The sequence below is a fragment of the Bos grunniens genome, chromosome 15 (assembly GCF_055505025.1).
Source record: "Bos grunniens cultivar Pamir isolate PY7600 chromosome 15, Bosgru_T2T1.0, whole genome shotgun sequence".
Classification (NCBI taxonomy): domain Eukaryota; kingdom Metazoa; phylum Chordata; class Mammalia; order Artiodactyla; family Bovidae; genus Bos; species Bos grunniens.
This window is the reverse complement of record NC_141179.1, coordinates 29,729,385-29,746,481: the sequence shown is the minus strand read 5'-3', so window position 1 is coordinate 29,746,481 and position 17,097 is coordinate 29,729,385. Positions and strand designations below refer to the sequence as shown.

The 17,097-nt window shown below is 42.6% G+C and overlaps 1 protein-coding gene across 3 annotated transcripts; it reads left to right on the top strand.

Annotated features, from left to right (window-relative positions):
* Positions 1-594: 594 nt before the first annotated feature.
* Positions 595-14,732, top strand: IFT46 (intraflagellar transport 46). 3 transcript variants are annotated; one of them, XM_086339530.1, is made up of 12 exons: positions 595-721; positions 1,654-1,750; positions 2,384-2,463; positions 5,630-5,760; positions 7,296-7,370; positions 7,527-7,620; positions 8,020-8,148; positions 9,219-9,340; positions 9,706-9,772; positions 13,117-13,177; positions 13,459-13,544; positions 14,249-14,732. In XM_086339530.1, the coding sequence occupies exons 3-12, from the start codon at positions 2,419-2,421 to the stop codon at positions 14,342-14,344; spliced, it is 906 nt and encodes a 301-aa protein (XP_086195656.1). In that variant the 5' UTR covers positions 595-721; positions 1,654-1,750; positions 2,384-2,418; the 3' UTR covers positions 14,345-14,732. The 3 variants fall into 3 exon arrangements, with proteins under 3 accessions (XP_086195656.1, XP_086195657.1, XP_086195658.1); XM_086339531.1 differs by having other exon boundaries at positions 1,537-1,750; XM_086339532.1 differs by having other exon boundaries at positions 1,492-1,750.
* Positions 14,733-17,097: the final 2,365 nt, after the last annotated feature.

Sequence of the window (17,097 nt, the reverse complement as noted above, 5' to 3'; positions counted from 1 at the left end):
AAAGTCTGTCTGGACTGATTTAGCAGGAATTGCAGCCCAGTGATCCTTGATCTGGGAAGAAAATACACACCTTATTTCCGTATGGGAAGGCTAACTCTGCTGCTAAGTCGTTTCAGTCGTGTCCGACTCTGTGCGACCCCATAATCGGCAGCCCAGCAGGCTCCCCTGTCCCTGGGATTCTCCAGGCAAGAACACTGGAGTGGGTTGCCATTTCCTTCTCCAATGCAGGAAAGTGAAAAGTGAAAGTGAATTCGCTCAGTCGTGTCCGACTCTTCGCGACCCCATGGACTGCAGCCTACCAGGCTCCCCGGTCCATGGGATTTTCCAGGCAAGAGTACTGGAGTGGGATGCCATTGCCTTCTCTCTAGACGAACCGAAATTCAGCCGTCAGCTTTGCCGCTCCCCGACGCTAGATGCCGCCACAGACGTATTTCTTGAAACTAGCCAAACAGGATCCGAGCCCCTCTGGATCTGATTCCTTTGAGCCTTCGCTGGAAGAGACGTAACGCGCTGGAGTGGAGAGGATCTCACGAGAGTGGAGGAAAGTCTCGCGATTTTTCCTTTTTTTTTTACCTTAGCAACTGATAACAGGCTAGTTGATCCGTGTAGAAGCCGTGGCTGTCTTCTAAGTAGAAGTGGCCAGGCCTCAGATTGGAGTGAAACCCCAGTCCTAGGCTGGGGTTCTTTCCATATAGACGAGACGGATTCAGAGGGGCTACAGGTAATTCGTACTCTTTCTCCCTCCCAAGAGGAATAGGAAGGACTCCCGTTCCCTCTTCCCAACCTCTTAAACCTTTTCCCGTCTTCTTGACAAATATTCTCTCCCCTCTTCCTTCACGCCGTCGCCAATCTTTGTTTCATTTACCCCCCGACAAACTTAAGTGGGATCAGACCTACAAGACGAGGGTGGGATGGTGGGGATAAGGGTGATGGCTTTCAGGATTATTGGATGGGACCAAGAGCCGAGTTTACCCTCGCTTTGCGGAACGCCCCTCCCCCACCCCGCCAGGTAACCCGAGAGACAGAACTTTTTCTAGAACCTCCACAGCCTCCCCTGAGAAACGCTGGCAGCACTGGGACACTGACCGAACCCGAGGAGAGAGCCATTATCTACAGAGGGATGCTGTATTGCCCTCGCGCGCGTATCTTAGCAGCTTTGGGTACCTGCTGCAGACACTGGCTGTCGTTTCTCTCCTCGATTCCCTGGTTCCCCAGGCAGCCTGCCAGCAGTCCCTAAATAAGAGCTGCAGCAAAATGACTTAACTGTGTGACCTGGGGCCAAGAAGCCTGAAGGAAACTTTGAGTGGGGGGTGAAGTGGAAGTGTTAGTCGCTCACTCGTGTCCGACTCTTTGCGACCCCATGGACTGTAGCCCGCCTGGCTTTTCTGTCCATGGGATTCTCCAGGCAAGAATACTGGAGTGGGTTGCCATGCCTTCCTCTAGGGGAGCTTCCTGACCCAGGGATCGAACCTGTGTCTCCTTCATTGGCAGGCAGATTCTTTATCGTCTAAGCCACCTGGGGGGTAAACGTTTCAGGTAAAACTGATGTCTTGGGTAAGGAAGAGGAACCATTGCTGGTTTGGAATCCACCTCTCCAAAGACTGCTTAATGTCCCGTGATAGAAGCTATGTAGTCATACTTCCTTTTGCTTAGACCAAGATTGTTGAAAACCAGACGTATGATGAGCGTCTAGAGATTAACGACTCTGAAGAGGTTGCAAGTATTTATACTCCAACCACGAAACACAAAGGTAAGAGAGGCATTAAGAGGAAAGAAGAGAAATGGTTGTTTTTTGTTTTGCAATTGTAAATCACTGGTTATTAAAAATAAACCAAAATTTGTAAAGTAAAAACCTGATTCAGATTCATATTGGTGACTATTGTATACCAGGACCTAGGTCCTATCCTTCCACATAAAGTTTTTTTGATTGATCCTTGCAACAATCCTGAGTGACAAATATTACTGACCCCATTGAGAGGTGGGACTACTGACACCCAGAGAGGTTGAATCGTTTTGTCCACGTGATAGAGTTGTCCTTTAAACTGAGTCTTCTGACTATAAATCCAGCACTCCTTTTGCTTCACTCGTTACTGACTTTATTTCAACAATAAACTAAGGGCAGATTTTATGCTATTTGTGTAATGGCAGATAATCAGTTAGTATTAATATAATGTCTAACCCAATGCCTTAAGCATAATAATACTTAGTAAGTGTATCTTGAATTGACAGAGCCATGCTAGAATTCAGTTTCCTATCTTTCAGTTAGCTATTCTTATCAATCCTGTTCCATAAAATGGTTAGAGCATAAAATATTATAAATGAAATATATCTGTCTTTAAAAATCATTTTAACAAAAACCTAATGGGAAAACTTTTCTTCTAAGGAGTTCCTTGTTCCTCGCATCTTTCTAACAAGACTATGGCTGATAACAGCAGTGATGAGTATGAAGATGAAAATAACAAGGTGCAGTATAATCCACAACTTCTTGTGAAATTGCTGCTTTGTGTATTTTGTAGCTAATTTAAAGTGACACGAGTTCAGTAGCAAACATTTCTTGAATACTCACCACTACTGGTTAGGTGTCTTTAAGCTCATGGAGAACAGTCAATGGCCAAGAGCCTTAAGACTGTGATTCTCCTTCAGGAATAAAGATTATTGTTATAGCTGACTTTTTGGCAAGAAATTTCATATAACACAGTCCGGGGTTTCTGAAACTTTTCTGGTCATTTTAATCAACTGGGGTACTTACGGAAAAAAAAAAAAAAAAAAAATGACCGGTCCCCACCCAGCACTACCTAATTGGATTCTTGAAGATAAAAACCTGAAAATGTAAATATATTTGAGCAAGCACTGCAAATAATTCTTATGATAAAGCAAGTTTGAAATGACTGGTCCTGGCCTTTGTTCATTGTCAACACTTGTGATACTGCCAGTATTTTGTGAAAGAGAGACTTTAATTTTGAAGTCTTAAGGCCCAGATGTCACTTATTGTTATTTTATGAACCAAGAGAATCACCATTTCTGAAAGAGAGATGAGAAAATGCCTACAGCTCTAGATGGCTGCTACTGCTGCTAAGTCGCTTCAGTCATGTCCGACTATGTGCGACCCCAGAGACAGCAGCCCACCAGGCTCCCCCATCCCTGGGATTCTCCAGGCAAGAACACTGGAGTGGGTTGCCATTGCCTTCTCCAATGCATGAAAGTGAAAAGTGAAAGGGAAGTCGCTCAGTCGTGTCCAACTCCTAGCGACCCCATGGACTGCAGCCCACCAGGCTCCTCCGTCCATGGGATTTGCCAGGCAAGAATACTGGAGTGGGTTGCCATTGCCTTCTCCGCTCTAGATGGACGGGGCCTTAAATTTGCACATGTGCACTGCCTAATAGCCCTTGTGGTTAGCCTTAGCACATTGTCCAATGCCTATGCTTTAATTATCCTCCAAGAATAGGAGTTTTGAGGACTCAAGTGAAGGAGAATATTCGAAGTAATGCAGAAAGCTACAGTGAGAGAGAGGGATTTCGTAGGAAGTCTAAAATGTAATGTTTTGAAATAGCTCTGCTTTGTGACTATGTGCTGTTTGACATCTCACCTACAAAGTAATTTTTTGGCCTTTTGTCTGGTATATAAAGTCTTCTGCCTTAGGTCAGAGATTTTGCAAAGCACTACTTTGAAGAAGCAGACAAAAGTGAACAATTTTCCTAAATTGACCTCCTAATTTTGTGTATTCATCCTGAATTTTTCATCTTCACATGATACAGTCAATATTAAAGGCTCATTTATCTTTCCAATTTAATATACACCCAGAATCAGTAAAAAGGATCCACTTTTGAATAATCTTTAAGCTGACAATATTCTTAAAAATCTTCCCTTGCCAGACTGCTTCCCATGTGACCCAAGAATAATTTGGGCAGATTTTGAATTAGTAAAGAACACTATGGGAGATCCTTACCAACTGTATACCAGTAAGACAATTTCTGCAACTGTCATCTATACCATATGTTACATATTAGTTAAAATACATTTTTGTCCACATGTATACCTGTGGCGGATTCATTTTGATATTTGGCAAAACTAATACAATTATGTAAAGTTTAAAAATAAAATAAAATAAAAATACATTTTTGTTGATGTATAATAAATCTGTGTTATGCTTAGAGGAAAATGTAACCAAAAGTTTTTTTTTTTTAAGATGTCCTATAATATGTCACAGTTTTATATGTCAGAAGCCACTTTAAAAGAATTGTTAAATAATTTTTAAAACTAGAACCAAATATCTCTTAACCTCAGTATAAGCCATATGGAAACTGAGCTTGAAAACCCATTTTTAAAGGGGGCCAGTTGGCCACCTTTCAGATCCTAAGTGAAGGCATACCACAGGCTCCAGGCCCTAGAGGCAAAGACAGGGACCCCCATCCCAACTGCCCTGGCAAGCCCAAGCACCACCAGACCCCTTCTCATGGACTGCAGCACACCAGGCTTCCCTGTCCATCACAAACTCCCAAAGCTTGCTCAAACTCATGTCCATCGAGTCAGTGATGCCACACAACCATCTCATCCTCTGTCATCCCCTTCTCCTGCCTTCAGTCTTTCCCTGCATCAGGGTCTTTTCCAGTGAGTCAGATCTTCACATCAGGTGGCCAACGTATTGGAGTTTCAGCTTCAGCATCAGTCCTTCCAATGAATATTCAGGATGATTTCCTTTAGGACTGACTGATTTGATCTCCTTGCAGTCCAAGGGACTCTCAAGAGTCTTCTCCAACACCACAGTTCAAAAGCATCAATTCTTTAAAGAAAGCAGCTTTCTTTGTAGTCCAACTCTCACATCCATACATGACTATCTTGAGATATAAGGTACAGTTATTTTATTTAACTTGTTGGGGAAGGAAGGGAGACCATGAGTAGGTCAGATACCCATTGAATGCAAAGGAAAATGCACAGTCTCTGGAACTGCTGGACAGAATCCAGGCACAGGGTTGAGTACGATTTTTCTTCCTTGGTTATAAGCAGCTTCCCCTGGGCAGTCTTGCAAATTAAATACTAGGTTTCCTCCCTGTGATCTTTGTGAGTATTAAGATCCCCTAAAATGTGTCTTCCCCACTTCATCTTCCCCCTATTTCCTCCCAAAATAACTATTTAGAGTTCTTCTTCAGAAGAAGTGCGTTCTTCTTCAGAAGTCCCTCAGTTTTAGAGCTGAAGCTGACTGGATAAAGTTTATGCAGAGTTCTCAGGATCTCCTAAGTGAGAGGTAAAAGAGAGATGTACTGAATAAAGTATACCCAAGCCACACACAGATGACTATGGTTATAGAAAGTGGGGACTCAGTAGCTAAGAAGGAGCGAAGAAGGTTCTTGGGGCCCTTCTGGGGAGGGCTTCCTTCTCTTTCCAGTGAATTGGTGCCAAGTGGGAGGGTTCTTGTTACAGCGCTAGGTGAGAACTGGGCAAAAGTACACTGCTGGTGGTGGTGGTTTAGTCAGCAAGTCGTGTCTGCCTCTTGTGACCCTGTGGACTGTAGCCCACCAGGCTCCTCTGTCAATGGGATTTTCCGGGCAAGAATACTGGAGTGGGTTGCAATTTCCTTCTCCCCAATTTCTCCTAACCGGGAGCTTTCTATGCCTACCCTGCTTTGTCTCAGGAGAAGAAGAAGACCTCACAGCTGACGCCTCAGCGGGGCTTTAGTGAGAACGATGATGATGACGACGATGATGACTCATCTGAAACTGATTCTGATGATGATGATGAAGAGCATGGGGCCCCTTTGGAAGGGTAAGGAGAGCACCCTCGCAAAGGAGGAAACTCTTCCTTCCAAACACTGGACAGGAGGATGTCAGTGAGAAGTGAACTTCTAGCAGCTCTTTTGATCTTCTCTAGGGTTATCAGATGCTCAGAAACCCAACATAATGAGTGTTCCTTCTTCTCTGGCTCCACTGCCTGAGTCCTGTGATGTCACTATGATGTCACTTGCACTGTTTGAAACATCTGTGGGCTCAGGGATTTCATGAGGATTTGCTGAGTCAATTTATCTGATGGTCTCTGACTCCAGGGAGTTCACATTTTAGGGAAGAGAAGATAATTATGTGGTGGTAAAGAACAATCTTCAAGGGACATTGTTACATTTTAAAAAGGTATAGAAGTCTTTGTGTTGTGCTAGCATGTGTATCAAACAGATACTACATACTACATAGGCAACACTAGGAACTCATAATACTGATTACTCTTGGGAGGGGAGCATAACTTTCCACTGTATACATTTTGTACCTTTTATTTCCTATCATGTGCATGCACCACTTATTCAATGAAGTAGTTTAATAAAAATAAAAATAGTTACATTTTAATTATTCACATGCAGGTAGACACTAAGTAAATTAGGCAAGTGTTTAATAGCAGCCTGACTTTTCATGCTTTGCAGTTTACCTCATGATCCTGCTTCCATAAATTATAATCTGGGGAAAGGTAAACTTTAAGTAATCTATTTAGTTTTTTTCTTAAGCAACTCTCCCCAGAAGAACCTTAAATCACTTTCCAAGTCACTTATATACTTTGTCAATTCATGGTTGTTTAGTCACTCATTCACGTCCAACTCTTTTGTGACCCCACGGACTCCAGGCTCCTCTGTCCATAGGATTTTCCAGGAAAGAACACTGGGGTGGGTTGCCATTTCCTTCCCTAGGGGATCTTCTCAACCCAGGGATCGAACCTGCATCTCCTGCATTGGCAGGTGGATTCTTTCCCATTGAGCCATCTGGGAAGCCCTATCAATTCATTACATTTTACTTAATTATAGTCATTAATATGCACTCTACTATTTCTTTTAACTGTATACATTTCATGTATTAATGCAAGTACCTTTCAATAACTGCAGTGTCCAGCTTGACCTATCTCTCAAGCGTTAGACATTTTATTTGTTTCCAATTTTTTACTTTTACAAATAACACTGAAAAACATCTTTGTAAAAACTCCTTTTTCTTGAGACAAACCATTTTCATGTCAGAAATTAAGATCTCATTCTATCTTTTCTCTTTATCCCCTTCATTTAAAAAGAAAAAAGGAAAACAATTTCTGCTACACTCTAAAATTTTTCAAGATTATGTTTTGGATTTTCTGTACCTGTTTTTCTTCATTGTCAGAGATAACTGAGAGCTGATTATAATCAGTTTTAAAGTTGCCTTGCAAGCCACTCAGAAGAGGCAGATGTGGGTGGAGCAGAAACTAGGTTTAGAGTCACATGCTCTGTGCTGAACCAGGACTCAGCAACCCCCACTCTTCTCTGGCCACCTTGAGCCGTGGTTTCCTTTCCCCAGGGCGTACGATCCTGCAGACTATGAGCATTTGCCAGTTTCTGCTGAGGTTAAGGAGCTCTTCCAGTACATCAGCAGGTGAGTACTAGGACCTCCCACCACAACCCCTAGCCCTGCCTTGCCCTTGCCTTCCTCTTATCTGAAACATGACCATTCCCCTTAGGTTTTTTTCATTCTGAATAATAAAATAAGTTTCACTGACGGTCTCCACCTTCTCATGGCAATATCTCCTAGGTATACACCACAGTTGATTGACCTGGACCACAAACTGAAGCCTTTCATTCCTGATTTCATCCCAGCGGTTGGGGATATTGATGCATTCTTAAAGGTCAGAACGTCCTAAAATGACTCCTTAGGTGTTTCTTCTAACCCCTCTATTACTCTAACAGTTAAACTAATTTCCTTGACTAACAATAACTACCTTAGTATATATTCTTCATTTCACTGGAATTCTTAACTTGCTCTCAACTCGAAATTATACTCATTGCTAATAGGTAAATAATTATCTCATTATGTGTTAAAAATTTGTCGTATATTTGCCTCCTAATTATCCATAACTTCAGCTTTATATTTAAGGTCATGTATTTTTTTTCTAGATAGTATTTTGGTACAGCATGATATATAGGCATGCTTTTTAATACTAGTAATAGTGATGACCAGAAAAGTTCTTCCTTAGCTTCTTGAAAACAAGTGTGCCTTTTCATGTTCTTACCTTTCTCCTTTCCAGGTTCCACGTCCTGATGGAAAGCCTGACAACCTTGGCCTATTGGTATTGGATGAGCCTTCAACAAAGCAGTCAGACCCTACAGTGCTCTCACTGTGGTTAACAGAGAATTCCAAACAGCACAACATCACAGTAAGCTACTGGCCTAGCACAGGCCCCAGCTCAAGGGGGCTGAGAGTAGAAGCCTCGCTAATATTTTAACAGTCGACTTACTCCCTGTAAAAGGGATGGCTATGATTTCAACCAGCCCTATTTTTTAGATAACAGTTGTATTAAAACATAATGTAATTATTGTGAAATTCACCTTTTAAAATTGTACAGTTCAGTGATTTTTATTTTTATTTATTTATTTTAGTTCAGTGATTTTTAGTATATTCACGGAGCTAATGCAACCATCACCATTATTTAAGAACATTTTCATATTCCAAAAAGAAACCCCTTGGTAATTCCCTAGTGGGGAATTACCCCACTAGGTGGTTAGGGCTCAGCACTGCTGTGGGCCCGGTTCAATCCCTGATCAGAGAACTACAATTCTATAAGCTACTCAGTGCAGCCAAAACACAGAAACAAAAACAAACAGAAAGAAACCCTATACCCATTAGTAGTCACTCCTCTCCTCATTCCCCCTGCTCCTAAACCCTGGTCACTACGCATTCCCTTTTTTATGGCTGAATAATGCTCCACTGTATGGATATATCACACTGTATCTATGCATTTACCTGTTAATCCCACTTCTGCTTCTAGGAACAGGTACATGTTTTTGCACGGACATATATTGTTATTTGTCTTGGGTATAGGTAAAAGTAGGGTTACTGGTCCATATGGAAACTATTTAATATTTTGAGGAACTGCTAAACTCTTTTCCAAAGTGGTTGAATCAATTTATAGTCCCATCAGCAATGAATGAGAGTTCCAATTTCTCCACATCCTCATCAACACTTGGTATTGTCTTTTTTATTCTAGCCATCCTACTAGGTTTAAATGGTCTCTCATTGTGATCATTCCTATCCTGTTGACTTGCCCCTTTCCCCTGGCTCCAGAAGACTTTAACAGGGTTTTCTATAATCTTCATTTGGCTACTGGCAAGCTTCCCTTTTCATCAGTTACCTCGAATATGAAATAGCAGCATATGATGAGCTTCTCTGTGAAGACAAGGGAGCTACTTCATTGCCGTCAGTCTGGCTTTCCTGTTGTTTTTCTAGCAACATATGAAAGTAAAGAGCCTGGAAGATGCAGAAAAGAATCCCAAAGCCATTGACACATGGATTGAGAGCATCTCTGAGTTACACCGTTCCAAGCCCCCTGCAACTGTGCACTATACCAGGTAAGAAATAGCACATTCTTCACCATAGTAACCCATGGTAATCTTCACCACCTAGGAAGTCATTGCTTCTGAGGAGGAGGTGCCAAGATTGGGACATATTTGAAATATATCAACGTCAGGACCTATGGATCCTGGCCGCTACTGGCTAAGATTGCAGACATAAAGATTATGGTTTACCTGGTATTTTTACTTAGCCAGCTTCTCCAAACCCTAGGTCTTGGGTAAGTGTGGCCCACTCAGTCTGTGTTCTCTTGAAATCCTAATGTGCCCAGGCTGAGAACCTCCCTTCAGCCTAGAATATCATGATGCAAAGATTGCTGATACCAGCCCATGTTTTCTGTTCACCCTTGCCGCTATAATTCTAGGCCTATGCCCGATATTGACACATTGATGCAGGAGTGGTCTCCAGAGTTTGAAGAACTTTTGGGAAAGGTGAGTGGAAGGTAGCAGGAGCTTAGAAAGTGTGGCATTCATTCTAGGGACCATAGTTTCTCTCTTCTTGTATTACTATTATCATTAACTTTTAAATTTATGTATAATATAAAATTGGAAACAAACACGTTAAGTGTTGATCAATTTTCACCAACCAAATACCTTTGTGTAGCCAACACATCAGATCAAAAAAACCAGAACACTGCTGGCATCCTGGAAGCCCCCTCAGGCTTCTATCTCCCAACTTAACTACCATCCTGACTTCTAACAGCACAGATTAGGTTTGCCTGTTTTGTATTTTATCTAAATCTAATCATGTTCCTTTGTGTCTTGTTTATTGCTTATCTGTATTGTTCATCCATGTAGAGATTTATCCATATTGCTTCTTAGATTGTGGTTATACATTTATTCTAATTATGGTATTCCATTGTTTGAATATAGGACAATTTATTTATCCATTCTGTGATAGCCATTGAGTAGTTTACAGATTTGAGCTGTTATAAATTACTCTGTAATATTATTATACTATTGCTTTGAACACGTAACTTTTGGTGAATGTATGTACCTAAAGTATTACCACTGTGGACTTACCCTTTCCACAGAGGCATATGTCCTGTTTTGAGTAGCTGATGTCCCATTCCTAATGATCCTAAATTTTTAAAAAGTGCCCAGGAATATATTTCATAAACTGTCAAGACCTTTTTGAAGCAAATTATACACCTTGAGTGGAGGGCAGCACTAGGTCGCAGTGAATGAGGAGTCAAACCACGCTCCTGGGAGGCACCAGCACTTGCCCCAGTGTGCCATGCAGTGGGCTGCCCTTGCAGTTCGGATTTCAACTGCATTGTTTTTTAGAAATTGAAATGTTTGTAACAAAGGTTATCTGAGAGAGTCAACTTTCAAGTCTAAATAAAATTTCAGGGAAAAAATGATGGAGGATTTGCCCTATCAGACAGTAGAAAATTATAGAGCTATAGTAAATAATAATGTTCTGGTTAGGAATAGAGCTAGATCAGCAGCACATAGACAACGCAGAAAAAACCCACATAAATGTGGAAATTTGCTGTATAAGAAAGATGGTTATTTTACTCTTTTTTTTGGCCATGCCTCACAGCATGAAGACCTTAGTTCCCCCACCAGGGATCAAACCCACACCCCCTGCAGTAGAAACAGAATTTTAACCACTGGACCATCAAGCATGCCCAAGAAAGATGGTTAAATGATTACAGGTAGAATGGGTTGTGATGAGATTACTGACCAGTCACTTGAGAAAAATAGATCTATGCCTCAGCCATATGCATGCTGCTGCCGCTGCTTAGTTGCTTTAGTTGTGTGAGACTCCGTGAGACCTCATGGACTGTAGCCCGCCAGGGTCCTCTGTCCGTGGGGATTCTCCAGGCAAGAGTACTAGAGTGGCTTGCCATGCTCTCCTCCAGGGGATCTTCCCGACCCAGGGATTGAACCTGAGTCTCTGCATTGCAGGCAGATTCTTTACCACTGAGCCACCAGGAAAGCCCCAACCATATGCATACGTGAATTCCAAATGAGTTAAACAATGAAGTAAAAATAAAGCTATTACAAGTACCATTTTTTTTATATAGGAGAAATATTCAGTTGTCCAAAAGGTTCGTTCGGGTTTTCCTGTATGATGTTATGGGAAAACCCAAACAAATCTTTTGGCCAACCCAATACTTACTACTGTTGGGATGGTGAAGTATTTCTTTGTGTAATAAGAATCTTAAAAGTCATGTGGAAAATGTGACAGTTTATAGACTCATACAAATAAAAAATTCTAATAGTTACCATAAACAAAGTTTAAAATATGATGGACTGGGAACTCCCTGGCTGTCCAGTGGTTAGGGCTTCACACTTTCACTCCCAAAGGCCAGGTTCAATCCCTGTCCCAGAAACTAAGCTCCTGAATGGCATGGCTGAAAAAACAAGTGATGGATCAAGAAGTTACTTACATATATATGTGACAACATTACTATCCAAGCAAAGAGCTTTTGCATGTGTGCTAAGAGATCGAACCTGCGTCTCCTGAGGCTTCTGCATCGCAGGCAGATTCTTTACCGCGGAGCCACCAGGGAAGCCCAAAGAGCTCTTACATATCAAGAAAATTGAGCAAAGATGGTAACAGATCCTTCCTGGTCATGGTATTTAAAACTGCTACCCCATGTTCCCCAAGCTCTTTACCTGCTTTTTCTCCATAGTACTTACCTTCTGACATATTATATACTTTATTTTGTTTTTTGTTTCTCTCTACTAAAATGTAAGCTAATGAAGACAGTTTTGGGGGGGTATATGTTTATTGAGAAATTACTGTAAAAAAGCAAAGAATTTGAAAACAATCTCTTTTATCACAGCATTTTAAAGCTGTAGCTGAGGAAAAAATGTCTGACTAGGGAACTGAATAGATAGATTGTGGTACATCCAGTCAGTGAAATACTCACCTGAGGAATCATTTGGCCTTATTTTGCTCTGATACAGAGAAGTATCAATTATATGTTGGAAAAAGGAAATTGCAGAAGCTGATTTTTATAAAATTACACCCTGATTTTTATAAAAAGAGAACAAAAAGTTTTTAAGATGCTAATGGTTTTTAAACGTACAGTATGAACTGGTTTTGATCTGGAGCCTGTCATCTGAGATATCATGTCACTTTTTCTGTTCCTGTGGTGTCCAAGGACCATTAGGCCTTGTAACTCCAAGTAACTATAAATACTTGCCCATAACCTGGGTCCAGTTTCTTCTTCACAAATACAGGAAGACTGCATGGCAGTGTATTTTACTTATAAAATATTTTAGCCCTATTATATCTTCTGCTATTTCAGTGGTTAATGAGTATAACCAATTCCATTTTACTGATCAGGAAAAAAAAAAAATTGTATTATTGCTCAGGCTGCCGTAACACAGTACCACAGACTGGGTGGCTTAAGCAAAAGAAATTTATTTTTTCACACCACTGGAAGTTGGACATCAAACTGTCCACAGCGCTGAGTTCTTCCAGAGCCTCTCCCCTTGGCCGTCTCCTCCCTGTGTCTCCATGTGGCCTTCCTCTCTGTGTGTCTGTGTCCTGATTTCCTTTTATAAGGGTTCCAGTTGCTCTGGATTAGGGCTCATCCTAATGGCCTCATTTTAACTCATCTCTTTTATGACAGTATCTCCAAATATACCACCTGACACACTTGGGGTCAAGACTTTAGCATATAAATTTGAGGAGGACACAATTCAGCCCATCACACCCCTTATGCTCGGAGCTCTTTTCCTTCAGATAAAGGGAATGATGCTAGGACCGCTGAAATGTCAGCCTTTGATTTGGGTCTGTCCTGTGCCTCTCCTAGGTGAGCCTGCCCACAGCAGAGATTGATTGCAGCCTGGCAGAGTACATTGATATGATCTGTGGTAAGCCCTCCCGTCCCTTTCTTGGCCGCCCCGTCTTTGGATAAATTCACTGTGGGCTGTTGAAAAGGCTTTTTTACTCTGAATTACAGCCTTTTCTTTAAGCCAGTTATGCTGTTTGGCAGCACTTGAGGGTGGTGTTTGGGTTTTTGTGACTACCTGCTGGGTATTTAACCCCTAGAGTTACAGTAACACATTCCATCTGGGAAGAGACTAGCCACCTAAACAGAAATGCCCCATATTCCCAGATTTTTGTTTCTGCTCATGGGAGTTCTCGATTTCAGCTATCCTAGACATCCCTGTCTACAAGAGTCGAATTCAGTCCCTCCATCTGCTCTTTTCCCTCTACTCGGAATTCAAGAACTCACAGGTAAGACCAGCACTAGAGATTGACTTCAGCTGTAGTGACTGCTGCCGCCAGTGTCCTCAACCTGCTGTGATTCTGCCTGTGACAATGGAGGAGGTCTCTGCCTGGAGTTATCATTGCCCTCCCCGTAACGGAGGGAACTGTGAAGCAGGCAGGGATGGGGCTTGTAAAGGAAGGGGAAATAGAACCCATGTGGGCCTTAGGGTAGGTGAGGATCTACAGTGGACACTCAGTCTTACAGAATTAAGTGGCCTAATGAATGGAAGCAGGAAGCACAGGAAAAAGGGGGTTCATGTTTGAAGGAGGCAGGGCACATTTCTAGCTACTTTTCAAAGACAATACCAAGGAATTGTTTTAGAAGTAGAATTGGGAGAAGAATGGAGCTTAAAGAGTTGTAAAGAGGTTGTATGTGCTAAGTTGCTTTAGTTGTGTCCAGCTCTTTGCGACCCCATGGACTGTAGCCCACAAGGCTCCTCTGGCTATGGGGTTCTCCAGGCAAGAATACTAGATGGGTTGCTATGCCCTCTTCCAGGGGATCTTCCCGACCCAGGGATCAAACCCATGTCTCTTACATCTCCTGCATTGGCAGGCAGGTTCTTTACCACTAGAGTCACCTGGGAAGCCCTATGCAGAGGTTAGTTCTTAATAAAGTGTCATAACTAGCATATCCCCAAATCCTCCATATTCCTTCTCCTTTCTCCTCACAGCATTTTAAAGCTCTAGCTGAAGGCAAGACAGCATTCACCCCTCCATCCAATTCCAACTCCCAGGCTGGAGATGCCGAGACGTTAACCTTCAGCTGAGACACCTCCCATGTGGCTGCTTCACGGCTGCGCCAGCTCCTCTGCCCCAGCTGAGGAGGGGTCAGCGTCAGCCTCCTGGCAGCCTTGCCTGCCTCACACTGACTCGGGCATGGCGCACGTGCTACTACGGTTTCTGCCAGAGAGCACTGCTCGCGGTCATCAAATGGCTAGTGCCTGTTTCAGGGCTCCTTCACACGGGAAGTACGCATTGACACCACTGTGGGGATTTGAGCTAGAAGCACTGGAATTCCTGGGGCCCCAGGATGCTCAGGATGGGAGGAAGGCTGAAAAGATGTTCTTTTTGAGATAGCAATAGGATTATTTTCTTTCATGCTCAAAGTCAATTGGCAAAGGTTTTACAAATAAAATGCTCTTATCTTTCAGGTTACCCTGCTGTCCTTTAACACAGAAGAGAGAAGGCAGACTGACCGTAGGCAGAGATGAGAAACTCGGCCTAGAGGCATTCAGTGACTTGCAGTTTAAGCAAATCCACCTTCAGAAATAAAATCAAACCCCAATCCTTCAGGGTTGGCAGTAGAGGGCAAACATTTTTCTCCCAGAACCTATTTTTCCTGGGAGTCTCCCACCAAGTAGTGCTGCCTGCCTGTCTGGCCCCAGACTGTCCAGCTGTGGTCTCAGGGAGCCTAGCTACTGCAGCCACCCAGGTGAAAGAGGATGGGGTCTTGGAGTAGGGTGGCAGTGGTAGAGGTGGACAGATTGGGGAAGTTTTCTGAAGGTTATATCAGCTAAATTCTACTCAGGAAGACAAATCCTAACAAAGGATGGTAAACACGGGCAACTGGTTACAAAAGTGCCTGAAGAAACAAAAGGGAGAATGGAGGGTGCTGAAGGAACAAGGGTTTAGCATGCACTGCGGGGGTTGGAAATGAGAGTTGCCACTGGGGTCAGGACTGCCGAGCAGGCCCACAGCCCCTCTTCCCAGGACACAGCCACCCTCCTTTCTCCCACCCTCTCCTGCTTTGCCAAGTGCTTCCCACTGGCAGAAATTAACAGCTGGCAAGGGAATCTGGAAAACTGGTCAGCATAGAGTACAGAAGGGAGGGTGTGGGGTAAGAAAACAGAGAGATAACCAGCAGAGGTGGAACCAACAGAACTTGGTGATAGAGTGGATGTGGGGCATGGAAGAGAAGAAATCAAGGACGACTTGCAAGTTTTTGGGCTTGAGCAGCTGGGTGGATAATGGCCATGAGAATATTAAGCAACTCTGAGGACAGGAATAAGGGGCCACGTTTAAAATAAGAGGATAAAATAGAGGAATGAGTGGTGACGCTCTCCGCCCTCTTCCAGGCTTATCCCTCCAAAGCAGGATATTGGAAGAGTCCCAAGCAGCCTAAGAGAAAAGACCTAAAGATATTGATGGGGTAATCTAAGCAAATGTCTCGGTCCCCCTACCTACCCATCAACTTATGTTCAGTGCTGGGGTGCCTCCCCTTGTGTGTATATATGTGTCTGTGTGTATACACAGAGGCATGCTTGCAGCGCTCATTCTTAAACAGGAATGTACAGTCTCTAGGCATTTGAAGAAACCCAGAAAGAGGCCAAAATATAGCAAAGGAAATCAGAGAAACTAAATTTTTTTAATTATTATATTCATAGAGAAGTAGTTCTTAAATTTGGTTGCATATTAGAATCAACTGGAGATCTTCTAAAGAGAAGTTTCCTCTCCCAGACAATACACCAGACTAATAAAATCACAGCCTTTTTTAAGCGCCTCAGATTATTTCAATATGCAGACAAATTTGAGAACCACTGTCAAAGAGAGATGAGGAAATACCACATCCATGAAATAAAGTAGGAACATACAATACAGCAAGAAGATACAATTATAAACATTTACACACCTAATAACAGACTAAGAATATATGAGGTGAAGTTGACAACTGAAGGGAGAAAGAGTTTTACAATAATAGCAAGACACTCTCAATAAGGGATAGAACACCCAGACTGAAGATAAGTAAGGAAATAGCCTGAACTGCACAATAAACCAACTAGTTCTAATAGACATAAACAGAACTCTAGCCAACAGCAGAGAATGCACCTAAGTGCACGTGGGACATGTTCCAGGATGGAACATGTGTTAGGGCACAAATTCTCAACAGGTTGTAAAAGGTAGACAGCACACAAAGTGCTTTCTCAGACCACCACGAAGAGCAGTTAGAAATCAATAACAAGGAAAACTGAAAAATTCTGCAGAAGTTAAACGATGCTCACCCAATGGGGCAAAGAAATCAAGGGAAATTGGAAAATACTTAGAGATAAGTGAGAACAAAAACACAACATTCCAAAACTTACATGCTACAGCAAAAGCAGTGCTCAGAGGCAATTCATAGTTATAAATGCTTACATTAAACAAGTACTCAAGGGACTTCCCTTGTGGTCCAGTGGCTGCTGCTGCTGCTGCTGCTAAGTCACTTCAGTCATGTCTGACTCTGTGTGACCCGAGAGACGGCAGCCCACCAGGCTCCCCCGTCCCTGGGATTCTCCAGGCAAGAACACTGGAGTGGGTTGCCATTTCCTTCTCCAATGCATGAAAGTGAAAAGTGAAAGTGAAGTCGCTCAGTCGTGCCAGACTCTTAGAGACCCCATGGACTGCAGACTACCAGGCTCCTCCGTAAGACCAGGCACAGCCAAATAAAGCAGTAAATTTAAGTACTCAGTCTGGCTTTACAACCCGAGGAATTACAACAAACTAAACTCAAAGCTAGTGGAAGGAAGGAAATAAAGATTAGAGC